The sequence below is a fragment of the Eretmochelys imbricata genome, chromosome 1, assembly GCF_965152235.1.
Source record: "Eretmochelys imbricata isolate rEreImb1 chromosome 1, rEreImb1.hap1, whole genome shotgun sequence".
NCBI classification, from domain to species: Eukaryota; Metazoa; Chordata; order Testudines; family Cheloniidae; genus Eretmochelys; species Eretmochelys imbricata.
The window spans coordinates 64782032-64809187 of record NC_135572.1 but is presented as its reverse complement, the minus strand read 5'-3'; the positions used below and the strand labels follow the sequence as shown (position 1 = coordinate 64809187).

The 27156-nt window shown below is 41.6% G+C and overlaps 1 protein-coding gene across 7 annotated transcripts in view; it reads right to left on the bottom strand.

The window, feature by feature from the left end:
• The window catches only part of ELF1 (E74 like ETS transcription factor 1), a 143024-nt gene that overhangs the window by 41632 nt on the left and 74236 nt on the right, over positions 1 to 27156 (bottom strand). For 5 of the 7 annotated variants that reach the window (XM_077812111.1, XM_077812100.1, XM_077812091.1 and 2 more), the window contains 2 exons: positions 15991 to 16299; positions 6532 to 6706 (listed from right to left, as the gene is read on the bottom strand). In XM_077812111.1, coding sequence (XP_077668237.1) covers positions 6532 to 6706; positions 15991 to 16062 — 247 coding nt within the window. In that variant the 5' untranslated portion in view covers positions 16063 to 16299. Of the gene's footprint in view, positions 1 to 6531; positions 6707 to 15990; positions 16300 to 16854; positions 16923 to 19882; positions 19932 to 27156 lie in introns of those variants that run through there. The other 2 variants (XM_077812067.1, XM_077812075.1) reach the window with 2 other exon arrangements.

Below are 27156 nucleotides of genomic sequence, written 5' to 3'. Positions count from 1 at the left end.
GGAAGGGAAAAGTATGAAACCAACTCCCAAGGAGAGCCCAGTCTCAGCCCTCCTCCACCGCCTTTCCTGCTGGGACTGCTGCAGGGGTCCCAAGAGCACTTCCACCCCCGCAATCCTCAATACTTAGCCCGAAAACCCCCACTCCCTGGGTCGTCCCCCCCAGAAGCAGTAATGGGCCAGGAAGGCACTACCGCTGACAAGAGTGAACAGAGTTTGGAGCTGGTAAGGTTGCTGAATCTTATATAACATTCTCACGCCGTCAGACACAGTCATATTGCTGGGAAAGAAACTCCCTAATTCAGGGTCAAGAAGGAGCAGGATTTTTTTTCCCCCTCCTGACCTGCCCCACATGTCATACCCCAAAGATCCCTGTTTGATCATTGTGTCCTGAGGACCGGTGTTGCACAGAACACAATCTGGTAAGACAGTTATCAAATTGCAAATAGAGTCATTTATTCTAGGAGTAAAACTACCAAACGTACAACAAATCCAAAATGAGATTTTTTTTGAGGGAATTCTGAGCTTTGTACCCTCTGCATTACAAACAAAACTCAAGTACTGTAGTCATTTCCACTGAGCCAAATAAACAATCTGCATAGTAGCTAGTGTCTTGTGAACAGAGAATAACAAGTTAGCTAACCTCTACTTAAATTCAATAATCTGCTCAGCATCATACTACTAATTCATTCAGTGCTTTGCCTTTAAGGCAGACAAGAGTACTTGAAATACAATGAATGGTATTAACAACTATGCTAGAACTTCTCCCATTCTATCAGTTAAATGGACTGCCTGTTTTCGCTCAGTCTGGGGAGGCACTATCATTGCCTCATATAGTATTTATTACCTCTCATTAATAATTGAATGAGCAATAAATGTTTACATAAATGTTCACATAAACAGTTTCACGAATATTAGTGCAGATACATATTCACACACAAATATTAATTAAATATGGATCCACACAAACGTTCACAGCCATTTTAAATGCTCTTTGTGAGTTTAGGAGTCAACCATTTAGGAAGAAAACCACTAGATGACCAGTTACACAGTGTGAATAACTCATACAAATAGCAAGGACTTAAAGCAACAGTATTGCCCTCTACTCTGGGTTCCAGCCCAGGGACCCTAATGGTAGCAGCTGTTGGTGGCTTTCCCTTCACCACGGACACTGCTTTGATTCCCTGGGCCACTTTCCCCATGGTTCCTTTTTCCTAGCTTCACCCTTATCTCAGGATTCAACAATGCTTCTTCTCCTCCAGCTCCTTTCACCTCAGCCTCCTAGTGGGCACTGGAAGGAGAGCTTTTAAACAGTATAAGTGGGACCTTGATTGGTTCCAGCTGTCTCCATTAGCCTAACAGCCTTAACTGGTTAATTGGCGTCAGGTGTCTTAATTGGCCTGGAGTAGCCTTTGTTTGGCTATCCAGGGAACAAGGGCCTGCTCATTCTGAAGGTTGATATACCTGCCTTCCAGCACTCTTATATTCTTCGAATCTGTCACAGCACATACATCCACTACAAACAGTTTGATGGCAGAACAAAGAACAAACTCATTTCACGTGTAACCTAAAATATTTTAGGACAGGTCTTCAGTATTTAGCAATATCAGACTATGACTATAGAAACAAGGTTCAAAACCATGTTCTGATTGGTAGATTAGGCTTTTAAAGTGACGTTATTGGTATTCACCAAGTCCTCAAGATACATGTCTGGGACCTCACCACTGAAAGAAGAAAAAGAAACAGGCACTACTCATACCTTAATCTAAATTCCAGCAAGACATCCACCCCCTCTGTGCCTCACAGATACATGCTGAAGGATTACTTTGCATGACTGGTATACTCAATATCTTCCTGTAAGATTTGAGCTACCTGTCCTGTTGCAAATAACCCTTTTGCTTAAAAGACCGACATTTGTTTTCTCTGTTGCTTTCTGAGCTATTCTTTTCTGGCATAATTCTATATAGAACCTCTGTGTTTTCAAAGTGAGGTATTGTTAGTGCTCCAGACTGACTTCGTAGATTTCTAAACATATACTTATACCAGTAAGCCACACTGGCTTAAGCATTTCAAGGCTATTAGTGCATTCTCAGGTGGATAAAGGCATTCAGAAGTATATATATGCCAAAAGTCTAATCATTCACATCGTGCCACAGACTATTGCTTTTATCTAAAAACTGCCAAACAAAGCCCAAGAACCCAGCCATAAGAAGGAACAAAAACTTTACAAAAATAAAAAGCACGAAGAAAAATTTCAATGCTGCTTTGAGTGAAACCTTCCAACTAGAGCTCTATGCAGATACACAAAGTGTATATATATCCGATATAAGAGCCGCACACATGGTCCACGGATAGCCTCATCTGCGGATGCAGATATGCATAGATACAAAGTGGATATCCACAGATTTGCATGGCTCTATTCCTTGCGATGTACCATTTGTCTAATTTAGACTATAAACTTGTAGGGTATCTTGAAAGTGTGTGTGTGTGTGGGGGGGGGGGGGAACGTTACCTACCTCTTGTAATGGCTGTTATTCAAGATGTGTTGCTCATGTCCATTCCAAATAGATTTGTGCGCACCGCATGCACAGTCGCAGAAAGGTTTTTCCCCCTAGAGGTACCTGTTGGGTCAGCTCAGGCACCCCTGTAGTCGCACCTTCATGGGCCCTCCCACCTCTCCAGTTCCTTCTTGCCAGATTACTCTGACAGAGGGGAAGGCAGGTAGATCTTGGAATGGACATGAGCAACACATTTAGAAAAACAACAGTTACGAGAGGTAGGTAACCATTTTTTTTTCGAGTGCTTGCTCATGTTGATTCCAAGTAGGTGACTCCCAAGCCTTACCTAGGAGGTGGGGTTGGAATTCATGGACTCACTGATTGAAGCACCACTCTGCTGAATGCTGCATCATCCCTGGCATGCTGGGTAATGGCATAATGAGAAGTAAAAGTGTAGACTGAGGACCACATCGCCACTCCACAGATCTCCAGAATTGGGACCTAGGCCAGGAATGCCGCCAAGGAGGCCTGTGCTCTAACAGAATGTGCATCAGCGCAGGGGAAGGGATCTTTACTAAATCATGATATGCTCGGACACAGGACGTGATCCACAATGATATCCTTTGAGAGGACAGCTGAAGGCCCTTCATCCTGTCCGCTACCGTGACAAACAGCTGGTTCAATTTACAAAACGGCTTTGTTTGCTTGATATAAAAGGTCAATGCCCACCGAATGTACAGGGAGTGGAGCCTCTGCTCCCAGCAGTTAGCCTGAGGCTCAGAGAAAATGACTGGAAGAAAAATGTCCTGATTGGCATGAAATTGAGAGATGACTTTAGGGAGAAAGGCTGGATGCAGCCAAAGCTGCACTTTGTCTTTGTAAAAGATGGTATAAGGAGGGTCAGATGTGAAGGACTTCAGCTCAGACACCCTTCTAACTGAAGTTATTGTGACAAGGAAAGCCACCTTCCATGACAGATAGAGTAATGAGCATGTTGCTAAGGGCTTGAATGGAAGCCCCATCAGCCTCGAAAGCACCAGATTAAGGTCCCAAGCTGGGGTTGGTTGCCGAACTTGCGGGTAAAACCTGTCCAGTCCTTTTAAGAAAGCAACCCACCATCGGGTTAGCAAAAACTGAGCAGTCTGCCACTTTTGGGTGGAATGCTGAAATGGTGGCAGGGTTACAAGCTGCTTTAAATGTAGCAGATAGTCCAAGATAAAGGGAATTGATGATTGCATTGGAGAGGTACAACTCCGTGAACACCAGATCAAGAATCTCTTCCACTTGACCAAGTAGGTCGATGTGATGGATGGTTTCCTACTGCCAAGGAGAACCTCCTTAACAGGATCTGAGCATGTGAGCTCTACCAGGTTTATGCAGCTTCCAAGCCATGAGGTGGAGAGACTCGAGATTGGGATGCTGGAGCCGGCTGTGGTGCTGGGTGATCAGGTCCGGAAATAAAGGCAGGGTGATTAGGGTGTCCATTGACAGCTCCAGAAGCATGGTGTACCAGTGCTGGCAGGGCCAGGCTGGTGCTATGAGTATCACTGAGGCTCCTTCCCTCTGGATCTTGAGAAGAATCTTCTGGACAAGTGGGATAGGTGGGAACACATAGAACAGGTGGTCCTTCCAGGGAAGGAGGAACGTGTCTGCACGTGAGCCCAGACTGTGATTCAGGAAGGAGCAGAACTGCAGGCACTTCCTGTTGCTCTTTGTGGCGAACAAGTCGATCTGGGGAACTCCCCACAGTTGGAAAATGTTGTTCACCGTGTCCGGGCGAATGGACCACTTGTGCTTGTGGAAGAATCTGTTGAGATGGTTTGCCAGCTCGTTTTGAGATCTGGGAGTATTGAGTGAGCTATGCAGAAATCCCAGAGCTTTAGAGCTTCCTGACATAGGGGAGAGGAGCATTCTCCACCCTGTCTGTTTATATAAAACGTTGTTGTGCTGTATTGTCTGTCAGGATTGATATGCATCTCCCTTTCAAATGAGCTTGGAAGGTCTGGCACGCCAGATGAATTGCTCTCAGCTCCCTGACGTTGATGTGAAGCGATAGCTCCACTTGGGACCAGAGGCCCTGAGTTCTGAGCTCTCGCAGGTGCACTCCTCACCCCATCACCGACATGTTGGTAACCAGACACAGCGAGGGATACGGTTTGGAGATGAGGATCCCTGCACACACCACTCGCGGATTGAGCCACCACTAAAGAGACTTGAGCACCTGCAGCGAGAGTGTGACGTCCGCACTGCGATAGAGCTCTCTGGCCCTGAACGGGGCTCGTCCGTCTGAGGCAACAGAGAGATCGCCATGAAAAGGACTCCTGGTTGAAGCCAGTGCGCTACACACTGATGCTGAAGTACCCAGTGCCAGGTCCATGAGGCCGACTTTGACTGCGGCCGCAGGGCCTGTGGTCCTTTTCCTTCTTAGTGTGGAGGCAGAATCCTCTGCAAATCTTGCATCTATCTGTCTGGTGGGATTCCCCCAGGCACTTTAAGCAGGACCTGTGTGGGTCGCCCTTTGGCATCAGCTCTTGGCAGACCCTACATGGCTTAAACTTCTGGAACTGAGGCATGCCCCGCCCCAGGCAGGAGAAGGGAACGGAGAAGAGAACCCCGGCTAACAAGGGGATGAGGTTCAAACACTACACTACACTCTACTAAAAACCATTAACTAACCGTTGAAACTATTTTCAGGTAGGAACGACGAGTACACTAGGGGATCATTCGAAAACAAGAGAGAAGAGAACGCTCCAACGACCATCACTGGCAGTAAGATGGAACTGGAGTTGCGGCGGGTTGGTAGCACCCTATATGTGGGGAAAATCCAGGGGGCGCCTGAGCCGAGCCGACGGTACCGCTAGGGGAAAAACCTTGTGGTGACTGTGCATGCCGTGTGCACACACCTACTTGGAATTGACATGAGCAAGCACTCAAAGAAGATGTGTTCTTAACTTGGGTCAAAATAGCAGTCAAGACACAGCAACTCAGCTCAACAGCTCAAATTCAAGCCTAAAGAGCATCCTGAGCTAGAACTGTAGCTACTAAACTGAGGTAAAAGTTGAGTTACCATGTCTTCATTGCCACTTTAACCAGGATTAGCTAATCTGTGTTACAAACGCAGATTTTTTTTGCAGCGTAGATATACCTTAGGGGGTGGTATCTGTGTTGTCTTCTTTATACTGTACAGCATTAATAGCACTCAATAAAACAGTATTCTAGTTTAAGAAAATCTTTTCTACTTGCTCCGTCTCATGTTTTCTTGATGCATTTTGGGGAACCAGAGTTAACAGTATTAAGTGGTTGGGGGTGAGGGGCGGGGGAGCTTTGCTGCTTATTTTTCCAACAGCATCATAACTTTGCCACACTGAGTACATCCCGTGCTCTCTGTTGTTGTTTTCCTGGTAAAATGTGTAGCATCCATCTGTAAAATGCAAACCATAAGACACACAACAATGTGTAACAATGTGGGGCTACCCCTGTTGCTAGAACCTTAAACTTTTTAATTTCCTTACTCTAACATGGCTCACTGCAATTTTAAAATTGGGTATAAACAACTTTTTGCAATTCATATGTTTCAAATAAAATAAAAACACTGTCATTTTTAGAATACTTTCACTGGAGTTTGAAACCACATTTCTGGGGACAGAACGCAGGACAAATAAACTTTAATCAACCTTTAATATCAGAAAGTAAAAGACACTGAATATATTGCTAAATTGCAACTCAAAAGTGCTTTCTTCTCAGTAATGTGGCAAACAGAACTGATTAAAAAACATTTAAGCAGAAATTTAAGCAGAAAGTCCAAAATTTTCCACAGAGAGCAGACACATTTTCCTTAAGTTGATAACCCATTTTTTGGTCGAAATACAATTTAGACAGAACATTGTTTACTTTATAACAAAGAACATAGTATAGTCCTATACATTTCTTCCTTACTTGGTATGGGCAAAACTTTGGTTGATTTTGCTCTTTGTCATGAAAATGTTGGTCACCGTAAGCCTCTGCCACACTATACAGAAATATTTCTGTAACAAACCTGTAAGGGTGATGTCATCATCTTCTATTATTTGCTCTTCTGCAACATCCAGGGAACTCTCAGTAATCATGTCACTGGATTCATCAACGCAAGCTAAGCCAGAATAACTGTGTAGGAGGTCTGCACTAGGAATATGTTCCACAATGACAGCAGGGAAAATGGATGGATCACCAAGCTATGAAAAAGGAATATTAAAAGAAAACTGTTTAGATTGTTTCAGAACTAAAATGTTTGTCTATCTGGAATATTTCAATCTTAACACATCTATAAAGTGTTACTAGAACATTAGGTTGTCATGAACAAATATCAATCAACCAGCAATCCTTCAACATGCTAATTGGCACAGCTGCAGAAGGTGGTCACATAGCAAAATAATCATTAGAATTTCTAAAAGGATTACTTTGTACTGAGCAAGCATATTTATTACAGACGTAATTGAGAAACAATTAATGTATATCCCCATGAAAACATTTTTACAGAGTCGCATCCGATGAAGTGAGCTGTAGCTCACGAAAGCTTATGCTCAAATAAATTGGTTAGTCTCTAAGGTGCCACAAGTACTCCTTTACTTTTCAGAGTAAAACTGTACTTAAAAAAATGGTCTGGGCAGAGGATTAGAAAACATTGTAGGGTATAACTGCACTGGCTGGAGGAGGAGAAGGGAGGGAGACGTTTTCCAATTAATTCCTATGGTTCTATTAATTTGAAGCTGCTCTGTCCCTCCCTCTCCACTGCAGTATCTACTCTGTCATCACCCCACCCTCTACATTTTTATCGTGTCAGAAATAAAAGAAATGAAGCAGCTGGAGAATCAGAAACATATCAAGCCAAGCAACAATAATTAGAAGACAAACATTCTTTCAAAAGGCTGTCCCCAACAGGAAGAGGTTTTCAGAAAGTGAATGTTACAACAGAGAAAAGTTTTCTACAGCTAATCTTCTAAAAGGTCATCTGCAGGAAGAGATTCACTAGCTGATGGTAGCACAGTTTGTTACAATTACGCCAAGATTTTTTTCAGCAATCTCCATACTACAAAAACATAGAACACTATTAATTTGACAAATTAAAAGAAAGGTTCTGTGAGTGGGTCCTTCTGTAAACAAAACAGTGTGGGTGGACTTAGGGCTAACATACACTTCAGAAGAGTAGAGTATGTAGATTTGTACCTAGTTCAAGCCATTTTTTTAACCATTCAAGAAAAAAATCTTATGATTGAGGTCATAATCTGATCACTTCACACAGTTCAAGTGCAAGAAAAATAAAATATATTCCAAGCCAATGGTTCAATACAGATGATGGCTATAAGGTCAAGTACCTCTCAGCAAAAATCCAGGAAGGGAATTATTGGTAGCACCAGGTGCCATTAAAAGTTTTGAAAGGCAGGAATTAGTATTTTAAGTCATTCAGTAGTTTTTAAGAACATGTTCCAACAACAATTGTTGTAAATGGGTAATAAGGCTCAAATTAAATAAAATGCCTAATATATTTCAGTGGGCTTCTACAGTGAGTTAAGAGTTCAGTATACACAAAAGCCCATTATGGAAGTTCAGCAAGCAAATTCCTCAAAATACAGGAATCAAAATAAAATAACTTCTAAAAGACCAATAAAATAGTCAAAAAGGAGACCTCGGTAAGGCCCTGTGGCAGTTCTGCAAAAATTAGGAAGTGAACAGGTTAGAGCTGAGGAGAGGCAAGTCTGAACAAGAGTGACTCCAAGAGAGAAAGGGCACAAAGTCATAGCATCACAAAAGATGACTGCTGCTAAGCAGTTCAGTAGAATAATGAGCTTCACTAAGACTTACTAATGAACCCCAAAGGTGTGCTCTCATGTGAGTCAATCAGAATCAGTCTGCATTATTAATATTATATCAAAATGGCTCACAAAACTATTATCCCATTTAAGAACCAAGTCAACTAATTTTCTTAATTGCACAAGACTATATAGAAACTAACCCTGCAGGTTCTCAAACTTTGGCCCATAAACCACTGTTGGTCTTCAGAGATCTGGCTGGTCACATGGTTTTGGGTCTATTTGTTTCCACAACAGATAGGAGGGGAGTTGAAATGAAAACCAAAAAAGACAAAGGGACAAAATAACATATGAAAAAGAGGTGAAGTCCAATTCTTTCTATGAGTTTGAAATTGCTTTATTTGCCCCAGGGTGTTATGTGATCATGAACCAGAGGGTAAATGATCTCCAAGAGACAATCGCACTATTAAGATGTGGTCCAGGATATGAAAAAGTTTGAGATTCCCCAATATAACCAATACCAAGACAGAAACGTATTGTGAAAACATGGTGAAAAAACATGTTAAGAGTATTAAGGTTGAAAAGTCAAGCACTCAAAACATTTAAAATGCCAGAATTAAGGTTGCCTGACACAAAGGCATCCCCCTCCCACATTTCAAGTCTGTGACCCAAAGCGTGAGGTATCAGAGCTTTTTAAAGCAAAGGCCATGAAAACTTTTTAACATGAGCAAACCAACTTATTTTTCCTTCACCTCATTCTCGGAAATGGTTGAATCATTTGGCTGAAATTAAAAAATGAGTCCAAGGCAGACACCCAGCATGGAAAATTTGAGCCCAAAAGCGTAATGTTTGGGAAAGTTATAAGTTAGCTTGGCAGAATTCAAATTTTTTTTATATTGTTTTGATGGATAATATCAATGTTTATCTTTAAGCATTTTTCCATATATTTATCTATTTAAATTTTCAAAGTTGCGAGAAATTATGGCGGGGATCAAAAAATAGGGAGTCAGATAATTATTTAATGACAGCAGGCACTGAGATAAAAAAAGTTAAACTTTTATAGCCTTTAAAAACAAAAATTTCAATATCACATGTCAAAATATACAAAGTAAATATCCTTAAACCGAGCAGGTTCTCAAGCAGCATTTTTCTTACTTTGCCGATCTGTAAATTTCAATTATTAAAAATGGAAATATTTTTTCATCGATCTGTGTGTGTAAAGTGAAATCGACAGCTACCAACAAAAATCTAATCCTTCCAAGCCTAGCTATAAGCAGCTGAAAACAGAGCTTTGTAGTGAGAGGTGTGGCGCAACCTTAATAATAGACAGTGCTACCAGTCCCACCTATAATATATATAGTGCAATATGCCACATCCTCTCATATCATTTGCTAATTCTGAACATTTCAATGGTTAAATGTAAACTCCTCCTAAATTATCAGGATTTGAAGGTCATGCCATGTTTACAAAGGAAAAATATTTTCTCTAGATTAGAATGAAAGTCTTGGATTACAATTTTGAAAAGTAATGCATGAATCCCTAAATTATGAAGTGCCACCTACATTCAAGGGAAACTATGTTAGCTAGAATAGCTTCTAAACGTTCTTCCCAGAGTAGAGCTTATATGTTTTCAACATTGCTGAGTAGGCCTTATGAATGGTGGGACCCCCAAACCAAACAAGGGGGAAGCTCAAGATGCTGGAACGGGGATGGCAAGAGGGTGAGGAGGAAAAAAAGCCTTAAACAGTCAGTCTCCTCTTCCAGTCCTGTTAGAAACAGATACTTTGATAGTGAGGTGTTCCTTCCCTTAGGGTTCTGCTGTTGCACTAGCTTGGTAGCTGAAAATGTTGCTTACTTTATTTGCCCATAAAGCCAGCCCTTCTCATTAGCACCTTTCTCTATAAAAATGGTTCTGGCTCAACATGCTCTCTCTCTAATGACCTAATTTTGTGCCACTACCTCAGCCTCCTCAGAAACAGGAACTAAGGCATCAGTTCTCAAACTTTTGTATTGGTGACCCGTTTCACACAGTAAGCCTGTGAGTTTAACCCCCCTTATAAATTAAAAACACTTTAAAAATATTTAACACTATTATAAATGCTGGAGGAGAAGCGGGGTTAGGGGTGGAGGCTGACAGTTTGTGACCCCCCCATGTAATAACCTCGCAACCCCCTGAGAGTTCACCACCCCCAGTTTGAGAACCCCTGAACAAAGAAAGCAAGTGAACTATACTGTTATTCTTCAAGGGAGTAGGTTTTAAATAATTACTTCACTTCAGAAGAATAAATCCAAAGAAACACTTTTTACTAAAAACAAGGAAGAGCGTTTACAATTTAGAAACAAGTTTTGTGTAAATGAAATTCTTGTCCAGAGCTTTCTAAGGTCCCATCTACACTGCACAGCAGAAGTAAAAGTGCTGTGGAACTAGATACAATAGGTCAGTAATCTGTTCATTTTTAAAACATCTTCAGTCTTGCACTACCAACACGACTGAATCATATTTTGACAGTGTTACTGAACTGTACTGCAGCCTTGAATTTTATCAATCTGTAGGATTGCTCAGGAACGTGGTTTAGCACAACCTACAATTGTGTTCTGACCATGCCTGGGGACTACTGTCCTGAATACACCCACCATGGTAGTTTAACTAAATATCCCCAACATCTCTGTCACCTATAGAAGTTGCTCCAATAGAAGATATTACCTCACCCACCTCTCTCAAATATCTTGGGATCGATATGGTTACAACTACAGTGCATATCCCATCACAGTAATTTATACAGTGCCAAAAGACACTATTAGGATAATTCTTAGTTTTGCCCTATGCTTAAATAACTATTTGAGGAGCTTAGTGACACGCGATTCAGGGAGGAAAAGGTGAACATAATGAAAAAGTGACCGGGAGGATACAGAAAATTATTAGTAATAGCCATGCTGTCATATGGTAAGTGAAGTTGACTTAAATAAATTATAGTCCTAGAAGAGTAGGAGCAAAAATCAACAACAGTTTTAGTGGCATTTAAAAAAAAACACGATCACCACTTTTTGGGTTTGCATTCTCATAAGATGTAAAGTAAAGGTTTTCTTTCCTGCAATATTAAGAATAGAAAGCCCACAGTAAATATTCTGTAATTACTCACAGAAAATATATGTACACTTGTAGGCTTTAAGTGAAAAATGAAACTTTGTAAAAAGAGTCTTTTGTTATTGCCAAAGCTACTTTTTTACATTGACTGCACTTGCAAATTTCATCAATAAAATTTCGTCCACCCCAAACCCAACGAAGCTTCTATTGAAATAAACTGATATGTAAGTGGCAAGAGAAAGAGGCAATTTTATTTCAGATTTTACATACCTGTCTCAATAATATAACTGGAGGAAAAGTACTTGGATCCCAACAGAATAGAAAATTGAGACTACTAGTAGTTGTGTTATTTTAGTCACAAGAGCAATCTTGTACAAATTATGAATGGCAGAAGAAGTCTGATAGAATAACTAAGTCAGAGATCCTCTCCTTCCTTGATGGAGACTGCCTGTGAAATCAGAAGAGTGAGCTTCTGACAAGGTGTCCACCACACCTCGGCACATGAGAGATAAAAAGGTCTCACAGCAGTTTCTCGGAAGCAGATAAATGCAGTGTGCTCCCCATGGAACCGGAAGCCCATGAAGGGAGACCTGAACCATGACTTCCTAGGAGCTTTCTGAATATGGGAGTCCTCCTCATTCAGAAACTGACTTCAGTTCCATCAGCCCTGTCAAAGACAATCCATCCTTCTAAACTGACCCACAGCCAGATCATCAGGAATGTGGGAAGGAGACTGAGAATCTGTCTGAAAGATACTCTGCATGGAGATAGAGAGTAACATTTATTGCCCGATCCAGAGGCCCTCTGACTCTGGAGTTGAGAGGGGAGAGAGGAAGTGGCCATCCACAAAGCAAAGGAGACTACTGAAGGCAGACTGGAATTGGGCCAAAAGGTGGAGAAAATCAGTCCCCACAAACTTGACCGCACTGTTCTGTGAATCTGTGCCATGGCATCTCAAAACAATTGACAGGCCAACCCTCTGAGGTCTTCCCTTCCTCTTGGAGGAGTGTGAAGGGCCAAAAGTGGCAGTCAGGGCATAAAGACCCTGTCAGGGATAGCACCAGGTCTGATCCCCAATCACTGCCAGACCTATATACCCTTGGGAAAGTACTGTGGCCGCCAAAATGCAACTGTTTCAAGGATGGAACTTCCTAACCAATTGAAAGGCAGTGAAGGAATGGGGGGAGGGAGGAATTGAGAGAGAGACAGAGAGAGAGAGAGGAGTCATAGAGTAAGACCAGAAGAGACCAACATGTCATCTAGCATGGTCTGTGCCATACAGAAAGACATCACCACGACCCAACAACCAAAATTAGACCAAAGTATCACAGCCCCTGGGAGACCTGACTATTATGTGCCACAGGCAGGAACTGTGCTAGGGAGCATATCTGCCAGAATTGGAGCCTCTAGGACGGGGGTGGGCAAACTACGGCCCGGGGGCCACATCCGGCCCTCCAGACGTTTTAATCCGGCCCTCGAGCTCTCGCCAGGGAGCGGAGTTGGGGGCTTGCCCTGCTCTGTATGTGCCATGGAAGTAGTAGCATGTCCCCCCTCCGGCTCCTACACATAGGGGTAGCCAGGGGGCTCCGCACAGCAACCCCACCCCAAGTGTCACCCTCACAGCTCACATTGGCTGGGAATGCTCACAATGGGAGCTGCAGGGGCAGCGCCTGTGGATGGGGCAGTGTGCAGAGCTGCCTGGCTGCACCTCTGTGTAGAATGAGGGACATGCCGTTGCTTCTAGGAGCTGCCTGAGGTAAGTGCCACCTGGAGCCTGCACCTCTGACCCCCTCCTGTGCCCCAGTCCCCTGCCCCAGCCCTGATCCCCCTCCTGCCCTCAAACCCCTCAGTCCCAGCCCAGAGCACCCTCCTGCACCCTCAACCCCTCATCCCCAGCCCCATCCCAGAGCCCACAATCCCAGCTGGAGCCCTCACCCCCTCCCGCACCCCAACCCCAATTTTGTGAGCATTCAAGGCCCACCATACAATTTCCATACCCAGATGTGGCCCTTGGGCCAAAAAGTTTGCCCACGCCTGCTCTAGAAGGTGCAGCCTAGTTTCAGACTGATGGTACTCCATGCAAAAACAGAATCATCCCTATTTAAGCAGGATCTGTTCTGTGTAGCAACAGAGTCTGTAATCCTATTAGTAGAGTAAGCACAGAAGAAGTTTTTATGTTATTTGTGCATGGTCACACTTGCACACTCCAAAAAGGGCCACTGAGAAAGCAAAATATATATATCAGTATTTCTTAAACAGAAATGGACAAAGTTGGTAAGGGAAGAAATCATATTTCCTGTTCATGTGGAGTAATTCAAATCCCACCTCTAGCACCATCTGACACTGGCTGAGCTGGATTAAATTTGCAAATAGATGACTCATAAGTTGATTTTAAGAGCTGAAGTAAGACAATAACAAAAGAAAGAAAAGAAGAATGAGTTAGGACTTCCCAAAAGTACTGAAAACAGCCAGAATCTAGATACTGAAACTTTCTCTGAAACAGTCTCCCTCTTTAAATTCCAGAAAGTAAATGGTCTCTAAACTACATGTTAAGAGCTATTAAAACAGGAAAGTTCCTTATATTGTTTCAATCCTAAATTCTAATTTTCAAAAACACAGCAAAAATCATTTTAAAAAAATTAAATTGGGTGAAACCAATACTCAAAGCTCAGCTAGAAAAAAGATCTTTGTTAGACCAATAAAAACATTTTCAGGGCTATAACTTTCTAATTGTCAGTTCTGGACAAATAAACAGAAATATCAATTTTATCCATCACAGAAATCAAAACCCTTAACAACTCTGTATAAAATTAACTACCTCCCTGGTCTTACCACATGATCCCTCTGATTTATACATTCTAATACAGCATTTTTTTTTTGGTAACAAAAATAATATGACACGCCCATATTCAATTTCTACTTTAACCACTCAGACATTTTTCCGAAGAAGAATGTCCCTTTTTATAAGATTCATTCTCATAAATCAGCCACCTCTAGATTTATCCTCATCTCTTGCAATTGAGCTAAGATCCCCCAGGTTTGGAAAGAACTTGCAGCAAGGTATTCTCACTGAGTGGTCCTTGGCGTTATAGAGTTCACTTTTTCCCATTAGTCTGTCACAGCCTTAATTGGGTTACTTTTAGGGCATGCGATAAGACTGTTTTCCTAGGCTTTTTCTAGAGTAGGATTTATTGGGCTTCCAAAATGAATGCCAGGGAGGCATTTGTTCTGAGGCTGAAGAACTCTTACGGGAGGTTTATACTGCCCTCTTGAAATATTTGATCGTGTTCTTTATATTTTATGCCTATTGCCATTTGTCTAAATAAAAACATATCTAAACAGAGCAAAAACATGTTAGATTAATTTCTTCTCTATGAAGTTGGAATGAAGCATCCTTTACTTTCTCAGCATTCTCCTCTCCCATTGGCTGGGAAAGTGAGAACAACAATAAATAATGCTAATAAATAAGGCTTGCTTTCCACTAAGTTTATGGAATTCCAATATTTGAATCCCTGGGTTGTCATGAACTCTGAAAAAATACAGGGAAGGAAGTTACATTGCCAGAACTTCCACCCAAAATTGAGTAAGCAGTTCACATTCAGTTTCATTGGAAGCATGTGATAGTAAGTGACAGCAGATGTTAGCCAATCACAGCCCTTTAGGTAGGTCATGTTAATAAAAAAAAAAAAAAAAGCCAGAAGCATGATTACAAAACCAGAAGTATTGTAGAAGGAGAAGGGATAGGTAGGTGCTTTTCACACAAAAATTTTAAAAGATATTATGACCTGGACAGACAGTAACTGTGTTCAGCAGCATTTTGAAAACTGCCTCCCTGTAATACTGCATTGCTAAATTTCTTACTAACAAATACAAAGCTTACCTTTAACAGGCATTTGAAATCTCTTCAGAGCAGTTGCCCTCATCCCTCCATAAGCATGGATTATTATCATTTGCATTTAAGGAATCCTTCACTATAGTGTCAAGGCACATTTTACATCATTTAGACACAGGGCCTGGCTTAAATAACTAATTGAGAGAATGGTTTGAAGGGGATGGAGGGGTTTTTTTTGGTAATGTGACAGACACTAGCCTAAATAAATTATTGGAGTTTAAATCGCTAGTTGCATTTTTGAGTAGCTGACAAAACCCTTTAATGATACAGTTCAGAAAACAACCCGTCAAGAACATACGGTATCCAAGATAACCTCCTGGTAGTGTTTCTGGCCATCTGTGGAGTAGCAGACTCCCCATATTTATCATCTTACCCAAGTGTATTGGAAGGGTTAAAAAGACTGCTAAATACTAGGGCTTTGGAATTCTGCATCGACCAGTGGGATCTACTGGCACAGATCTGTTAACAATGAAGAAATGGTCTCTTCAATATCACAGAAGTCACAAGGCGATGACCACCGAGTGCTTGAGCTATTTTCTGCTTTGTTCACACACACACACTGCATGAAGCAACAGTGAACTTTCGAAACAGTGCAAACATTTTCTGTGGTAATAATGATCTCAATGCTTAGTTTAAAAAAAAAAAAAAAAGGCGACGTTTTCTGATATTTTTAGAATACGTGCATCACTGACAAACTAACATAGCTTCTTCTTTTTTTTTTTTATCTCATACCTGTTGCTCATCCTCCATGACGTTGCTGGCAAATTCAAACACGAGCTCATTCTGTTGTACAACTGCTGCCATAATAAAGCATTCCCAGGTCTCAGTTCCACAAAAGAAAAAAAATGCTCTTAAATGTAAAGGAATGGAGACGGTTTCCAAGATCCAGTCAGGCAGGAAAACAAGATTATGAAATGAATCAAGTGTCTGGGACAATAATTCCTGGACAGCCAATCTTCCTGGGTTCTTCCCTGCTCAAAAATAAACAAACCCGGGGAAACTTTTCCTGAAATGTGTCCTCAGATAGATAACCTTTCACCCCTGAAAAACAAAAATATTACAATGAATAAGAAGTTGCGTTAACTGTACAGCACAGCCATAAAAGTTTGTTCAGAGTGATAAAGAGATCCAAATCTACATCACATAAAGTCAGACACTCCCATATCTTTAGAGATCTTATTTTTACAGATAAGAACATGTTTAATTTAGTGTGCTTCATAAACCGTTCAGTTTGCTTCACCAAGTTGGACATTAATTTCAAAGTGTATCAGATTAAAATAAAAATAAGAGTAGTATACTGAGAAGTAAAAACAAAAAAGATTTAAATACAATAGCTACTGACATTTTATTTTTCACTTGATACACAGCATTCAGCTCCCATACTTGTTAATGAACCCATGTATCTAAGAGAAAATTCAAAGCAAATATACAATCCTAGAGCAATCTAATAAGTTACTGAATACATCAGGTACTATTGTTTTCTCCTCCTCATTTGCTAGTCCAATTTTGAAAAGTTGTTATTTTGCCAGTTAAATGGATGATTCACTGTATCTTGGTTAACTCCTAAAGCATAAACTAGATAAAACAAATACATACTCTTTTTTAATTAATCCTTCTAAAATCCAGAAAGCCCTTGAGTTCTCACACTAAGCAGCCTCTCTTTTTAAAATGTACTGTAAATGTATCCTTATCTCTAGCACAGGCTTGCAAGCTACAGGAAGGAAACTGCACTGACCACGTCATGGCAAATTAGAACATGCAAAGAACTGCACGCTACAATAGCAAAAAAACCCGAAATGCAACTTAGGAATGTAAACAGCTTCATTGGAGGGATGTGCGCTTACAACTCCCACATTCTAATTTATTCAGCAGCAATAAAAGGTAAAGGCAGCTGAAATGGACTCAAAGTGATAAGCTGTATCACACATTTTTTCAAATGGGAAATAAAACGTGATCTTGTTTGTATGACTCATATATTCAGTAAACTGATAAGAAAAAGCTGAGAAACTTTTTTAAAATATCAGCCAAGATTTTCAAGAAATAGGTGTCTAAAGCTAGATGCTTAAGTCCACATTTAGGTGATTACATATGGATTTAGGACCTAACTTTAAGCACCTATTTTTGAAAATAGCCCTTGGTTCCCCACATTGCATTAAATTCAGATCTCCTAAGGCAGTTTTCTATCAGGGTACCTGTACCCCTGGGGGTACGCAGAAACCTTCCAAGCGGTATGCCAACTCATCTTATTTGCCTAGTTTTACAACAGGCTCTAGAACCCTGAAGCAGGACAGGGACCCCCCATTTACCGCTGCGATAACAGAGGAAGAGGGATAAAAATTCAACAAACCATGTCAGAGCGGGTGGAGTGGGTATTGCAGGGCGAGACAGGAGCAGGATTAAAAAAATAGTCCTCCCGCATGGCAAACAGCATGAATGCCCCAGCTAGTAGCCCCCAATTTCCAGACGCCCAGCTCTGAAGGCAGCGTTGCCACCAGCAGTAGTGCAGAAGTAAGGGTGTCACAGTATGGTATTGCCATTCTTACTTCTGCACTACGGCTGGCAGCAGCACTGCCTTCAGAGCTGGGCAGCCAGAGAGTTTTTAAGTGAGGTGAAACTTGCGGTACACAAGACAAATCAGACTCCTGAAAGGGGTACAGAAGTCTGGAAAGGTTAAGAACCACTGTCCTAAGACACAAGTTATATATTAGTCAAATACCAATCAACTGTGAAATATACAGTTTGAGCCAGCCAGCTCATTAAAGTCAAAGGCAAAATTTCAAAATGACTTGAAAGGGAACAGGATTTGGTCATTTCTGATTATTAACAACTGTGTTTATATACAAAACTGACTTTGTTAAAGGGAGGGGATACAGATTCTTTGGTTTGTTTTTACAGTGGAATAAGACAGGGAGAATGGAACTGCCCCTCTATTTCCCTAGCATCAAGAAACCTAATTAGGGAGGAGATGACATGTGCTATACCTTCAGGAAATCCAACAGCTGGGTCTTCTTTTCTCAGGGGACACACTGTCTTTTGTAGTATTCCCTAATTAATGAATTACAATTACATGCTAAAAAAGGGTTTAGTATAAAGCACTCAATCCTCCTCTTCCAAAATCAGGAAACTCAAGATTGTACAACATGAGAACCTCCCCAACTTCCAAGTTAAATTCCCCATGAGAATAATCACAGCTCTAAATAAAGGGCATATATTCATCCGAGTTTTCTTAATGGAAGCCACATGCATGAATATATTTTTAAAAATATTTGTTTAATTTTTCAAGCTTAAAACTATTTATTTTGTAAAGCACCTATAGTATTTGTGAGGTTCTCCATGTATCCTCAGAATACACATACAGGTTGCAGCAGTGCAACGACTCTAGGTTGCCTCTCAATGTTTCTAATCTTTAATCTTGAGGGACCACTTCTAACCTCCCTTACCATTTATTTCTTGGCCTCTCTTTTGAGAAAATGGGAGTGCCAGTATGCTCACTAATCTCATTTCACGTGGCCATCTAGCAGCCTGTTTGCTGATATTCAAAATGAAGGATACAAGAGCAAAAGTAAAGTAGTTTAAACTTTCCCCAATAGATAAATTAATACATTTTCATTAAGATGAAATATTTTGTTTGCACTTTCTCTAACCAAGGAACAGCAATACCAATTTCCAAGCATCACAGTCCAAACACTATGAGCCTACAGACTTGAATTTTTCTATCAATGAAAAAAAGTAGATATATTAACAGCAGCCGTTCTAAATTAGGGTAAATGAACAAACTCAGACACATCCTGACCTGTGGAGTGCGTAAGATACTTCAGTACTTTAACAATACTTAGCACTTCTGAAACTTCCTTTCATCCAATGATAAAGCATTCTGCAAACATTTAAAGCTGCACAGTACTGTACGGCAAATAATACTGACTCCATTTTTACAAATTGGGATATGGAAGGGCAGAGTTGTTAAGTAAGTCACTCAAAGTCACAAAGAGAACTGGAGGCAGAGCCTGGCTGGGGCTCATGCAGAAGGGCTGACATCACACGGGAGGCGGGGACAAAGGAGACAGCCAGAGCCCCGCCACCTGGGCTTGGGCACTCCTTCCCCCATCCCCTCACCTGGAGACGGTGGCAGCAGCAGCGCAGAAGTAAGGGCAGCAATGGGGCGCTAAGTCTACTGCGAAAAGTGATGACAAATATAGCTTCTCACATTGCCTCCCTTACTTCTGTGCTGCTGCTGGCATGGCGCTGCTTTCAGAGCTAGGCGCCCGGTCGGCAGTTACTTCTCTCTGCTCTGCCTTCAGAGGTGCATAGTGGTATATATACTGGGGGTGAGAGGGAGCACATAAACGACTACAGACACAAAGAAAGGCGGCCTGATCAAATAAGTTTGAGAACCACTGCACTAGACACATTCCTTAGAAAGCTAGCATAAGAGATTTATTCTTCCATTGATGATAGAGCATAATTCCCCATAACATGAAGAGCAAAATTACCTGTGACCATTGATGAATAACAAGGTGCTTATAAGTTTCAACTTTTACTTGAGTTTTTACTTGATCATTAAAAATACATTTATCAGAGTTTATCTTTTAGTTTCAAAAATCTTTATTAAATCAAAAATGGTTACCTGTATTTAGGCCTCAGAAAGATTGTGATAAGGCATAAAGAAGAGTGCTCTAAAAAAATGTAAAACATGGATACATCAATATTACACACACATTAAAGAATCATATTCTTTTTTTTACATGGAAGGATCAGGTGTTTGTACCTAGGAAAGGACCTTCTCTACCTACTATGGGCATCTGTCTTCCAGAGCCCCATCATCATCAACATTCTCAAGGACAAACAAAGAAATATATGTTTCTAAAGAGACTGAACATAAATATGCTGCATATTTTTAAAAACAAGAAAAAATGAGTTTTAAAAACAAATTACTTTACTCCTTAAATTTTTCATTAGCTATAAACACATTTTTTATGGTAGATATCATACTGTGTAGGCAAACAGCATAGACCCGATACCCAAAAGCATATGCTGTAGCAACAAACGATTAAATACATTTGAACTAATGAAATAAAGTAGCTGAGTCAAAATTAAGTTTTGTATTTATTACACCATTTAAAATGTTATACCAGTGTTTCCACTACACAACTTTTTTTAGGGAGTTGAGAGTTTAATCATAAAAGTAAAAACTGACCAAGACCAAGACCAATGACCAAGTCATTGCTAAGTGTCTCAGCCTGAACGCGTTTAATAAAGAAACTAAGTTTGAAACAGAATCTGTGCAGTCTCCATCAAGTTGGCATAAGAATAGTAAAAGACAGAAACATCTTTGCAGATATAGAACTGTGCTTTTATGTCTCAGAAATATTTAAATAGAACTTTTTCCTGCATCAATCCAGAATATGGACCTATATCTATACTTTGGAAAGAAGTTGAAAATAATATTGCTTTTCCTCACCCCCAACAGAACTCTGCACAAGGGCATTTGGTAAACATGACAGCTGGATTATATAACTAGAATTGTCACAGTCTACGTTGTTATGCATTTGATATGAATTATAGACTTATGGCTGCAACAGTAGTAAAATGTTTATCAAATTATGCCCTGATCCTCCAAAGGGATTAATAGAGGTGGACTCTTACAACTGATCAGAGAACCACTGACATTAGTGGGACATGAAATTACACATATAAGAAACAAGCTTTAATATATGTTTGAAATAGGTTTTTAGATATTACATCTATCAGACTACAATGGTACACAGTTTTATGACAGATTGTTATAAAATGAGAAACAGAATGTAGATATCAAACAAACTCATTTTTTTTGTTCATATTAGAGCAAGGGTTCCCAATCTTGGTTCGTGGCTTGTTCAAGGTAAGCCCCTGGCAGGCCATGAGACACTTTTTGTTTACCTGAGCGTCCGCAGGTACGGCTGCTCGCAGCTCCCAGTGGCCGCGGTTCACTGTTCCTGGCCAGTGGGAGCTGCGGGGACTGGTGTCCTGGCTCGCACTGCTTCCCGCAGCTCCCACTGGCCGGGAACAGTGAACCACAGCCACTGGGACCTGTGAGCGGCCGTACCTGCGGACGCTCATGTAAACAAAGCGCCTCGCAGCCCACCAGGGGCAGCCCCGAACCAAGTTTGGGAACCCCTGTACTATAGGAAACAGTCACATAACCAAAACACTATGAGTCTAATCCAAAAACCACTGAAGTCCATGAGACTTCAGCCTGGTCTTCACTACAAAGTTAGGTCAACGCAAGGCAGCTTACATCTACTTAACTGTGCGCGAGTCTCACTTAAATTTGGCCTCTGCCGATGTAAGTGCCTCGCTGCGCCAACTTAATAACACAACCTCCCCGAGTGGCGTACAGTCATGGTCGATGTAGGTAGGTCAATGCAGTGGAAGTGTAGACACTGCGTTACCTACATCGACCATTACTGGCCTCCAGCAGCTGTACCACAATACCCTACACTGAGCTCTCTGTTCACCACTGTGACCTCTGCTGCCCAGGGGTCACATAGACTAGAAGTCCTCCTCCCCTTTAAAGCCCTGCAAGTTTTTTAAATTGCTTTTCCTGATTTCCCAGCTTGGTGATCACACCTAGCAGCTCTCCAGTCCATTGTTGAGTGCAACTGCTCAGCTGACCATGCCAACTACACCCTCCAGACGCATTCCTGCCTAGAGTACACAGGAGATATTGGATCTCCAGGGCCTGTGGGGAGAAGATGCTGCATAGGCTCAGCTGTGAACCAGACATAGAAACATGGACATCTCTACAAGCAGATTGCTCAGGTGATGCGGGAGAAGGGCTATGACAGGGACCAGCAGCAGTGCCACATGAAAACAAAGGAACTGCAGTGGCACAACAACGCCAAGGAAGCCAACAACTGATCCACAGTCACAGACCTGTGACTTTTACAAAGAGCTGCATGCCATCCTCAGTGGAGACCCTATTACCACCCCCAATAGCATCATGGATACTACCAAGGAGCTCAAGTCAGACGCCCTTGCCATAATCAGTGAGGAGGAGTATGAGAAACAGGCAATCCAGCTGTGCAACGAGCCAAGATCTGTTTCTGACTCCACCTCAGTCCAGTCAGTACTGCAAGTTGAGCACAGGAGAGCCCAATGCAGGGGCCAGAACCTCCAGTAAGTATGGAGTTTATTTTGAAATTACAGGGATGGCACCCCAAAGCAGCAGGATACGTATGTTGATTTACTCATCTTGACTTGTGCTAGAAGAGGTAGTAGAACAACCAAGAGATATAGAGCTGCTATCTGCTTTTTAGTCTCCTCCAATGTTAGACAGTGGAAGCCACAGGAACCAGTTTACGTATGTATACTGGGATGTCCTGTGAATCCTCCATAGAGATCTCGATGAAACTTTCGAGGAGGTAGTCTGCAATCCTCTGCTGAAAGTTTCTGGGGAGGGCTGCCTTATTTCTCCTGCCACAGTAGGACACTTTCCCATGCCATTCAGCAATAACTTCAGCAGGCTCCACTGCAGTCCACAGGCCAGCAGCATACAGACCCAGGGCAGCATTGGGATGCCAGTACAGGTTGTGCTCTCAATGCCTCTGTTACCCTCAGGAGTGAAATATCAGCTAAAATCACTACTGCTTGTAGAAAACTGTGCCAGTATTCAGTTCCGTTGCCTTCTACAACTCGAAACATGAAACCGAACTACTTCCTCCTCATTTCCTCAGCCCTGGGAGGGCTACACTCACCATAGCTGGTGCTGTGACTGGTGCCATAGTCCATCGATCCCAAGCAAAAAGTAAGAATGTAGTACTTATAACTTGTGTGGAGCAAAGGGAGTGAATTCACTCAGCATCTTAAGTTTCGACTTCCAATCGTGAATACACCGACAATGGTACTTCTGTGTGTTATATCTGCATCTGCTGCCATTGTGGCCTACAGGGTCTCCCCCTCTACACATGTGGAATGCCTGAGCCAAATACGGAGGAGAAAGAAGAGGACTCAGGATAACATGTTCCACGAGATTCTGCAAACCAGTGCTCCATCAGAGAATGAGCACAGGGCCTAGAGGATCACCATTGTAGACACTGGAGAAAGATAGAGTGGAGAGGAGAAAGGTGCAGGAAAAAGAGAGTGACATACTGTAGAAGATGTTTGCACTTCTCAGGCAGCAAACCCCTTGATGCAGATTCTGGTGGACATGTAGGTTCAACAATCCCATGCTCATCTCCCTCTAGAGCCCATTGAGAACTCAATATCAGGACCTCCCGATAGCCGCCCCCGCACTCCCCTAGCATTTCAAGTAACATCAGGTGTCAGTGTACTGCCCTTACCACTCCACCCCAGGGGACATTAAAGACAAGTACAGCTTCACATACACTGACCTGTAAAGTCACGGTTCGTATATGCGTAACCTGAAATGAACATGATTGTTCTTTCTCCTTCATAAGTTCTGTTCGCTTAATTTATTACATTTGATTAAGTTTTACATGTTTTTTATAAATTGCCTGGTTCATGTCACAGAACAAAATTCTATTTTTTGGAACATAATTCATCTTTATTAGTCCACAACATATGCTGGCTGGTGCTGAGCAGTTCTGAAAGCAAACAATTAATGGAGAGCTGTGCAGGCTCTATGCTTCTGTCAGAGATGGTGGACAGTGAGGGGGGCCACTTGGGTTTGTGGGATTTTGAAAAGAAGACATGAACATTATGGGATGCAGATGAAATTATGAGATGGAAGACACTGCATTGTGGGAAGTTGACCCCATGCTCCCAGTCACCCCTGTGCGACTTGTATCAGCCCTATTTGGCATTGCAAAGTCTTCCCAAGAGACACTCGGATGGATAGTGGTGAATTGCACAGTGGGATACCTACCCACGGTGCATTGCACTCTGCATCAATACAAGCACTCCTGGTGAGTATGCACACTGCCGACACAAGGAGCCAAGTATACACACGCACAAGTAATGAACTAACCATGGCAGTTGAATGTCAGTGTAGCTTAGGTTGACATAAGTTTGCAGTGTGGACATGGCTTTTGTTTTTATTTCAATGGTCTTTTGGCCTCTTTTGCTGTTATAAACATTGAGCGCTTCGTGAACCATCATGGAAAAATGTTTCACTATTGCTTCTTTTGTGATACTGGGTGGAAAACAGATGGTTCCTAAAGCTCAAGGATGTATATGAATCAGTTACAACCATAACAAAACATGAAATTTGTATTAACACACACAGCAATTCCCACTTTATAAGACCAACCACATGCAATTAGTCCCAAGAAAAGGGAGAAAAACATGATGTAAATAAACTTATTTCTAACACTCAAAACTACAGGCTAACTTACCAGGGTAGCAAGTAAAAACAGAACTTTATATACAGTAAACTAATGAAAAATGAATAACCACTTACTAATTCTTATCTAAAATTGAACAATACATGAATAAACACTTTCTCAGTCCCCCTGGAAATCCTCTTCTACTTCTTCTGCTATGTCTCAATAACCCTGAAACTCCTTGATGAGCCTTCCAGAAGATTTGCTGAGCCAATTTACACCCTAGAAATATATTTTCACTGGTGACCCTGCAGGAAGACCTGAGCAACCTGGGACTCCACACCTTTGCTAGAGTCCTACTAGGCCCTCCAACTTCCTCCACATGAAATCCCACCCCACTGACTGGCAGCATAACCTCTCTGCTTATAAAAATTTGGTCAGTTCAGTAAAGCTCGTAAGAGATCCCTTCAGAACTGGCACTCCTGGTTTCTATGGAGATGCTGCACCGTTGCCATACAGTGCTCTCCTGCACAGGGCTAAAGCTCCAAATGTCAATTACATATACTAACAAGTTCATGATTATTATCTTATATAGCCCTTATGGCTTTGTCATTCAAGTACTGATGCAAAACATCAACTTGCTTCCAACAATAGGAAGCAGAGAGTGCATCAATGCTGCTCACAGCGGTAGTTATCACCCATCAAATTGAGCAAAACCAAAACTTAAGAAAATAACTACCCTTAACACTGTGCTCTGACGGCTATTAAAAGACACTGTCAAAACACCCAGGGCAAAATGTGCCAAAGGCATGGGCCATCTGCTTAGAAAGCTCTGCCACCAGTCTTGGGGAATTCAATTCTTGGGACTAACAGCAAGAGCAGCCCAGTTGAAACTTGTGGTAAAATACAAGACGAGAGAGGAAATCTCTCTCAGGCTGCTGGTTCCCATCCCAGGCAGGGCTTTACAGAGCATCACAAACACCATGAAATGACCCTAGAAAAATATAGCCATCTAGGCCCAATCTAGCAAAACATTTAAATATGTGCTTAACATTAAAACACATAAGTAATCCCATTGATTTCAATGGGAATACTCGTGTTTAAAGTTAAGCACATGCATAATTTTTCTGGTGTGGAACTGAGCTCAGGTGTTATGTTCTAAAAATGGCTCAACCCACTTAGAACAGGGACAGCTGCATTATGTATTACCTAAAGTTTCCAAGTGGTTTTCAAATGTAGTCTTAAATAGAGCACATTATTTTGATCTAGTCTGGAGATGACAAAATTGTCAAAAGACAATAGAAACAAAAGGCTGTCACCTCTTGACCGCCTTTATCCTCTCCTTGGAGTGAGAAGGGGGAAAAGACGCTATAGGGCATTGTTACCTGGGAATTTAGGAAACAAGAGGCCACAAACCATCCTGGCTGAAGTCAGGCAAACACACAGATGGTAATGACACCACTCTCCAGGCCTTTTCAATGTTTTCTTCTGCCAATAGGCATCACTTCTGTCTTACCAGGACTGAGCCAGATCCAGTTCACTGCATTCAGAACCATATCTCAAACAGAAAAAGTAGTGGGAATAGAATAGCTGAGTGTGATGAAAAGGAAACACAGAGTTGAGAGACAAAGAAACCCAAAATGCTTTATGATCTCTCCAAGTGTGTTTAGGCACTGTCCATCCTGTTAGCACCTGCTCCATGTGGAAGACTATAGAAACTCACATGCAAGAAGAACAAGCAAATGCCCTCAACTATTTTCAGTGTTTAGCAGTGAGGAAAAGGGGAACCAACTTGAGACACTGTGCTCACCCTCACAAGATTTCTGAGTTACTTCATGATAAATAGTGACAATAGCAGCAGATCTGACAGCTGTAACCTGAGTAGCCTTTTCTTTGTTCATAACTAAAGAAGCTTAAACACCACTAACATCAATCGTATCTATTCCACAGCCTGGTTTGAAACCAGGCTGCATTGCCAGGGACTATAGCCTCACTTTAGTGCAGAAAGGAGGACAGAAATCGGTCAGGTTATTCTGTTTTATCAAAAAAGTAACATTTTTATTTAAAACTTGATAAAAAAAATGACTGAATCTCTTGGCATAACATTCGGCTAACAACTACATACTCTAAACTGGATTCCAGGCAGCATGGACACAGGTCATAAAAAGTTCCTGTTGGCACCAGGTAATCAAACCTTCCATTAATAGCAGTCTTTGTTAATCTGAATATTTAATATTAGGCAGGATTCCCTTCCAGAGTATTAAAAATAAGGAATTAAACCTTGTTTATGCTATAACCTTTTTCTGACTTTAATTCCTTCACTCCCTTTTGCTGCAATCTGTTGAAAAGGCTGAGGGGTGGCGGGTAAAGGGGTTGAGGTAACCTCAAAACAACACAGAAGTGTTGGTTTACAAGATAAATGGTTATCTGACTTTGCAAAATACTTTCATAGAGTTGTTCAGATGGCAATTATGGGCCAGATGACCTAGTCTGAAATTTGTGAATTAAAAGTATGAAACAGAAGGGGCAAATTTTCAAAGTCCCATGACTTAGGAACATACATTCCCAAGCCACTTTTGAAAATGGGACTTGAGCTCCTAAGTCCTTGTCTATCCATGAAATTTGTACCACTTTAATG